The 7,500-nt window shown below is 48.8% G+C and overlaps 2 protein-coding genes across 2 annotated transcripts in view; one reads left to right on the top strand and one right to left on the bottom strand.

The window, feature by feature from the left end:
* LOC127631854 (SID1 transmembrane family member 2-like) overlaps window positions 1-3,604 on the top strand; it is a 45,284-nt gene extending 41,680 nt beyond the window's left edge. Inside the window, 9 exon segments of the mRNA XM_052110230.1 lie at window positions 519-627; window positions 724-800; window positions 1,045-1,091; window positions 1,216-1,298; window positions 1,301-1,320; window positions 1,414-1,524; window positions 3,086-3,199; window positions 3,357-3,374; window positions 3,377-3,604. Coding sequence (XP_051966190.1) covers window positions 519-627; window positions 724-800; window positions 1,045-1,091; window positions 1,216-1,298; window positions 1,301-1,320; window positions 1,414-1,524; window positions 3,086-3,199; window positions 3,357-3,374; window positions 3,377-3,421 — 624 coding nt within the window. The 3' untranslated portion in view covers window positions 3,422-3,604.
* A 1,712-nt stretch (window positions 3,605-5,316) lies between these two features.
* The window catches only part of LOC127631722 (trichohyalin-like), a 34,087-nt gene continuing 31,903 nt past the window's right edge, over window positions 5,317-7,500 (bottom strand). The window contains exons 24-28 of the mRNA XM_052109976.1: window positions 6,615-6,711; window positions 6,185-6,421; window positions 6,077-6,122; window positions 5,793-5,897; window positions 5,317-5,698 (exon numbers count right to left, since the gene is read on the bottom strand). Coding sequence (XP_051965936.1) covers window positions 5,602-5,698; window positions 5,793-5,897; window positions 6,077-6,122; window positions 6,185-6,421; window positions 6,615-6,711 — 582 coding nt within the window. The 3' untranslated portion in view covers window positions 5,317-5,601. The remainder of the gene's footprint in view (window positions 5,699-5,792; window positions 5,898-6,076; window positions 6,123-6,184; window positions 6,422-6,614; window positions 6,712-7,500) is intronic.

The raw sequence follows: 7,500 nt of genomic DNA, 5'->3' as shown, positions 1-7,500 counted from the left end.
ACACACACTCGTGCACGCACACACACTTGTACACGCACGCGCACACTATACACGCACGCACTCACACATGCACACACTCAGGCGCACACACGCTCGCTCACTCTCACGCGCACACTATACACACACACACACTCGTGCACACGCACACTTGTACGCATGCACGCGCACACTATGCACGCACTCACACATGCACACACTCAGGCGCACACTCACGCTCACACACACACACGCACACTTGCACGCACAGACACACACACATGCACGCGCTCACACACGCTCGCACGCGCTCACACAGGCACACACGCACACACGCACACTCGCACACTTACACACGCACGCTCACACTCGCCCGTGCTCACACTCACACACACACTCTCTCACACGCACGCACTCAAGCACACGCACACATGTACTCACACACACTCACACACACTATACACATACACTCACACAAGTGTGTGCAATTGTGTTGTTCACCTCTGTGTGTGTGTGTGTGTGTGTGTGTGTGTGTGTGTTAGGTGTTCGGTAAGGGTAACACGGTGTTCTGGATCGTCTTCTCTGTCATACACATTCTGGCTACAATGCTGCTGAGCACACAACTGTACTACATGGGCCGCTGGAGACTGAGTGAGTACACACACACACACACACACACACACACACACACACACACACACACACACGCATTCAGTGGGTTTGGACTAAGATGTGTGTGTGTTTTAGACTCTGGGATCTTGCGCAGGATATTGAATGTGATCTACACAGACTGTATTCGGCAGTGCAGTGGACCCATGTACATCGTAAGTGCACACACACACACACGCACGCACACACACACACACACACACACACACACACACACACACACTCACAGCTTCCTGTTATTCTATATATTTTTATAAACTGCCGTATGAATTGTTCTTAATTGACACATTCTAGAACAGCTTCTGTAGTAAGTTCACATGTGTGCTGAGTCTCTGTTTTTGGTCTTGCACACGCACTGATGATATTTAACATGTCTGATGCGTGTTTGCGTGTTTACAGGATCGTATGGTTTTGCTGGTGATGGGGAACATTGTGAACTGGTCACTGTGAGTTACACTGTATCATCACATCTGTCTCTGAATCAGACGACTACTGAGCACACACATGACCTGTGTGTGTGTGTGTGTGCATGCGTGTGTGTGTGTGCTGCGTGTGTGTGTGTGTGTGCAGGGCGTGCACGGCCTCATCAAATCGACCCAATGACTTCGCCTCATACCTGCTGGCCATCGCCATCTGTAACCTGCTGCTTTACTTCGCTTTTACATCATAATGAAGGTACTTCCAGATGACATCATCATCATCATCATCATCTCTCGTGTATGTTCAGTTAATAATTCATGTGCTCTATTGTTCACTGTGTTTGTGTAGTTCGTAGCGGCGAGCCGGATCCACTGTCTGCCTCTAGTGTGTATTCTCTTCACAGCGGTCATTTGGGGTTTCGCTCTGTTCTTCTTCTTTCAGGGACTCAGTACATGGCAGGTAAAACACACACACACACACACACACAGACACACCCTCGCACAAACACACTCAATCTCACACTCTCACACACACACACACACACACACTCACGACAAAAACACTTGCACGCACACACAAACACACTCGCAGCACACATTCGCGACAAACACACTCAATCTCGCACACACTGACACACACTAGCACAAACACACTCGTGCACACACACACTTGCACTCACACACACAGACACACACTAGCACAAACACACTCGCGCACACACACACTTGCACTCACACACACAGACACACACTAGCACAAACACACTCGTGCACACACACACTTGCACTCACACACACAGACACACACTAGCACAAACACACTCAGCACACACACACTTGCACTCACACACACAGACACACACTAGCACAAACACACTCGCGCACACACACACTTGCACTCACACACACAGACACACACTAGCACAAACACACTCGCACTCACACACACACACACACTCGCACAAACACACTCGCACTCACACACACTAGCACAAACACACTTGCACACACACAGACACACACTAGCACAAACACACTCAATCTCGCACTCACACACACTCGCACAAACACACTCGCACTCACACACACTAGCACAAACACACTTGCACACACACACACACACACTAGCACAAACACACTCGTGCACACACACACACTAGCACAAACACACTCGTGCACACACACACTTGCACTCACACACACAGACACACACACACACACACACAGACACACACTAGCACAAACACACTCGCACTCACACACACTCGACTCGCACTCACACACACTCGCACACACACACACACACACTCAGCACAAACACACTCTCGCACTCACACACACTAGCACAAACACACTTGCACACACACACACACACACACTAGCACACACACACTTGCACTACACACACAGCACACACACACACATACACACACTAGCACTCACACACACTAGCACACACACACACACACACACAGACACACACTAGCACAAACACACTCAATCTCGCACTCACACACACTAGCACAAACACACTTGCACACACACAGACACACACTAGCACAAACACACTCAATCTCGCACACACTGACACACACTAGCACAAACACACTCGTGCACACACACACTTGCACTCACACACACAGACACACACACACACACAGACACACACTAGCACAAACACACTCGCACTCACACACTCGCGCACACACACACTTGCACTCACACACACACACTCACACAAACACACTCGCACTCACACACACACACTCACACAAACACACTCGCACACACTCGCACACACACACACTAGCACAAACACACTTGCACACACACAGACACACACTAGCACAAACACACTCGCACTCACACACACACACTAGCACAAACACACTCGCACTCACACACACTCGCACTCACACACACACACTCGCACTCACACACACTAGCACAAACACACTTGCACACACACACACGTGTTGTATGTATATATATTGATCAGAATGAAACCGTGTCACCACCAGAAAACTCCAGCAGAATCCCGTGAGCACAACCGCGAGTGTATCCTGCTCTCCTTCTTCGACGATCACGACATCTGGCACTTCCTGTCATCAATCGCCATGTTTGGATCCTTCCTGGTGAGTCCAGAACATCCCCCAAACCACTGACTCTTATGAACAGTGACCGATAATCCGGCCGACATCAGCTGATAACTGCACCTGTGTGTCTCAGAGTTGATTTAATCACAGTCTATATCGGTTGAGCACTACCTAGTAAAACATCTGTCTGTCTCAGGTTCTGCTCACTATGGACTGACTGACCTCGACACGGTTCAAAGAGACAAAATCTTTGTGTTCTGAAGGACACGTTTGTTTCGGGACTCTGTATTGGCCAATCACAGAGCAGCACCTGTGGTGTGCACCAGTGAGAGGCCTCCCTGCTGACTGTCTTCTCCTGCCAGTCAGGGATGATGGGGGAGGAGCCTCATACAGGAACTGATGCTGATAGGACAGTGAATGAGCCAATCAAACCGCCAGCTGCTGCTGCTCGTCACCATGGTTACGGTTGATGTGACCATGCTAACCTGCAAATCTCAGTGCATTTTATTTGTGTTTGTCTGTGGCCTTCTGTGGTGTGGATCATGTGGGTTCTGTAAATCCAAGCTGCTTTAATCAATGATGTAATGATGATTCTAATGAGAAAATCTACTTTGTTGATTCGGTCGTAAAAATGACAGATCATGTTTATACAGAATAAAGACTTTTTACTGTTGTTTACAGTTGTGCATCTGTGTGTATTTTACCATATGAAAGGAAGATTGGACAGATGTTTTACATTTACTTACAACCACCCAACACGTGCAAACAACCACCCCACACGGGCAAACAACCACCCCACACGGGCAAACAACATCTCCACACGGCCAAACAACACCCCCCACACGGGCAGACAACAACCACCCCCACACGGGCAGACAACAACCACCCCCACACGGGCAGACAACACCCCACACGGGCAGACAACACCCCCACACGGGCAAACGACAACACCCCACACGGGCAAACGACAACACCCCACACGGGCAAACGACAACACCCCACACGGGCAAACGACAACACCCCACACGGGCAAACGACAACACCCCACATAGGCAGACAACACCCCCACATAGGCAGACAACACCCCCACATAGGCAGACAACACCTCCACATAGGCAGACAACACCTCCACATAGGCAGACAACACCTCCACATAGGCAAACAACACCCCCACATAGGCAGACAACACCCCACATAGGCAAACAACACCCCACATAGGCAGACAACACCCCCACATAGGCAAACAACACCCCACATAGGCAAACAACACCCCACATAGGCAGACAACACCCCCACATAGGCAAACAACACCCCACATAGGCAGACAACACCCCACATAGGCAGACAACACCCCCACATAGGCAAACAACACCCCACATAGGCAAACAACACCCCACATAGGCAAACAACACCTCCACATAGGCAGACAACACCCCCACATAGGCAGACAACACCCCCACATAGGCAGACAACACCCCCACATAGGCAGACAACACCCCACATAGGCAAACAACACCTCCACATAGGCAAACAACACCTCCACATAGGCAAACAACACCTCCACATAGGCAAACAACACCCCCACATAGGCAGACAACACCCCCACATAGGCAAACAACACCCCACATAGGCAGACAACACCCCCACATAGGCAAACAACACCCCACATAGGCAGACAACACCCCACATAGGCAGACAACACCCCCACATAGGCAAACAACACCCCCACATAGGCAGACAACACCCCCACATAGGCAGACAACACCCCCACATAGGCAGACAACACCTCCACATAGGCAGACAACACCCCCACATAGGCAGACAACACCCCCACATAGGCAAACAACACCCCCACATAGGCAAACAACACCCCACATAGGCAGACAACACCCCCACATAGGCAGACAACACCCCCACATAGGCAAACAACACCCCCACATAGGCAAACAACACCCCCACATAGGCAGACAACACCCCACATAGGCAGACAACACCCCCACATAGGCAGACAACACCCCCACATAGGCAGACAACACCTCCACATAGGCAGACAACACCCCCACATAGGCAGAGAGCGTTTCACAGAATGGGATGTGGATTTGCATTTTGGTCATAAATATAAAAGTATTTAAATGTTATTTTTTCTAAATAAATTGACATTACTGACAAAATCTAAATCAGCCTTGTCAATGTCAAAATAACTGCAGCAAGAATCTCACACCTTAAAAATTCATAAAGTCATTTATTAAGTGTACAAAAATATTGTGCAAGATTTGAGATAAGCACATTGCACACATCTGATCATGAAGCTGTAAATGTGCTGCTGACCAGAAAAACAGCAGAAGAATTCCTACAGTTGATAAAACACCTGCTGATGAAAAGCACAAATAAAACAAAAGCGATCTTCGGCTGTTCTGACTTCCTGTGGAGATTGAGCGCTTTCAGTAATGATGAACTTTAATCTGGTTGTTGTCGTCGAGGCTGAGCTGAACTAACCCACCGCTGGAGGACGATGTTCTGAGGTTTGGAAACAACGGACTGAGAGGCGCTCAGGAAAACAACATGAGAGAGAGAACAGCGTCACAAATACAGTCAGTTTGTGTGTTCATGCTACAGCCTTCATGAAGGATACATGTTGTGGTGTTTTCGTTGAGCTTCCAGCCAACGTTTATTTCCTTCAATGAGACCCTGCAGCCGCTGACCCTCGACCTCTACTGATGGACGCAGAGACGACAGACTGAACACACACACACACACACACACACACACACACACACACACACACACACACACACACACAGTCATTTCAGGAGGGGATACAATGATGTATACGACTCCCTTAAACAAAATGAGGCAGTAACAGTGTGTGTGTGTGTGTGTGTGTGTGTGTGTGTGTGTGTGTGTGTTGGTCCTCACCTTGACGGTGTGCATCCTGAGTAGCTCACATTGGTTCTGCTGGTTTCTATGGAAACAGATGTTGTCAAGATGATGCTGCAGGTGTGTTTATATGTGTGTGCATCTCACCTGTGTTCCGGCCACTCCAGCGGTTCTGCAGCACATCTGTCGGTCTGTGTGTGAGGCCACTGAACAGGGAAGGGGTGGAGTTTACAGACCACGCCCACAAGGGACGGGAAAGCAGAAGAGGGGTCAAAGTGCGCGGAGTCTGTTTGTGGGTCAGTGAACCCAAAGCGCCTAAAACAGAGTTTAACTGACCCGAGACCAGCCGCAGAGAGTCAGCCAACTGCTGCACCTTCACTGGAACTGACACACACACACATTTGGATCATTAATATTAATGATATTGGTGTCATTATCATATTGATGTTTCCAGCATTAATCAGTGCATTTGTGTTAAACTCTATTTTTGATTTTTGGTATTCTACATTACTGCAGGTGAGCTGAGGGTCAAAAGGTCATGCACATGTGTGTGTGTGTGTGTGTGTGTGTGTGTCACCTGTTTCCTCTGGTCCATACACACTGCTCATCTCTGACTCAGACACGTCAAACATCACTTTTCTCTCCGCTAATCTCTCGCCATCGTCACATGACACCTGACACACATCAGTGTACCGTGAGTTCACACACGTGTGTTTAGTGTGTGTACAGGATTGGCTACACTTGAGGCAAGTCTTTGAAAATATCCTCAATATTATAATGAAATCTAATAATGTCGAGAGGTGTGTGAGAGTGAGGTGTAGGTTTAAGGCCCGTTCACACCAAATCTGTATTTTGCAATTGTTCGTTCCGAATGAGCTTTTCCTACGCCGCTTTCACATTGGGGCCGCCGACAATCTGAAGTTGTTTTAATGGAGAGTGATCTGACGTTTTATTCTTCAGACTGACCAATGAGATAAGAGCATAAGAGTAGAAAAACATGTTGCACAAATAAAGACACGGGACATTAAATTATACCTTTAACAGCGTTCAATATGTATATACACATGAATCTGTAGCGGTGACAGTGAACAGACTTTTCGTCAGACATTTGTCTCCCAAATCGTCACGGGTTTGGTGTGAACACACCTTTAGTGTAGTTTAGTAAATATGAAAATCCTCGGGGCTCCTCCAGAAACAACAAAAAGCCACTATGGATGGCCACGTGGAATGTTCGAAGGCTCACAGCGGAGGAGAGGCTGCCACTCCTCTGTCGGGAGCTGGACCGGTACCGCCTGGATCTTTGTGGTGTTCAGGAGGTCCGGTGGACCGGCTCTGGCTCTTGCCACTATGAGGGGTGGACTGTCCTCTACTCGGGGCAGGAGACTGCCAAACAACAGGGAGTGGCTCTTTTTCTGAACAAGAGAATGAAGGCAGCGTGGGAGCATGGCGGTGAGGTGTGGGAA

Source organism: Xyrauchen texanus, chromosome 38 (assembly GCF_025860055.1).
Source record: "Xyrauchen texanus isolate HMW12.3.18 chromosome 38, RBS_HiC_50CHRs, whole genome shotgun sequence".
Classification (NCBI taxonomy): domain Eukaryota; kingdom Metazoa; phylum Chordata; class Actinopteri; order Cypriniformes; family Catostomidae; genus Xyrauchen; species Xyrauchen texanus.
Note: the sequence above shows the minus strand (reverse complement) of the source record. Positions and strands in the feature narration are given on the sequence as shown.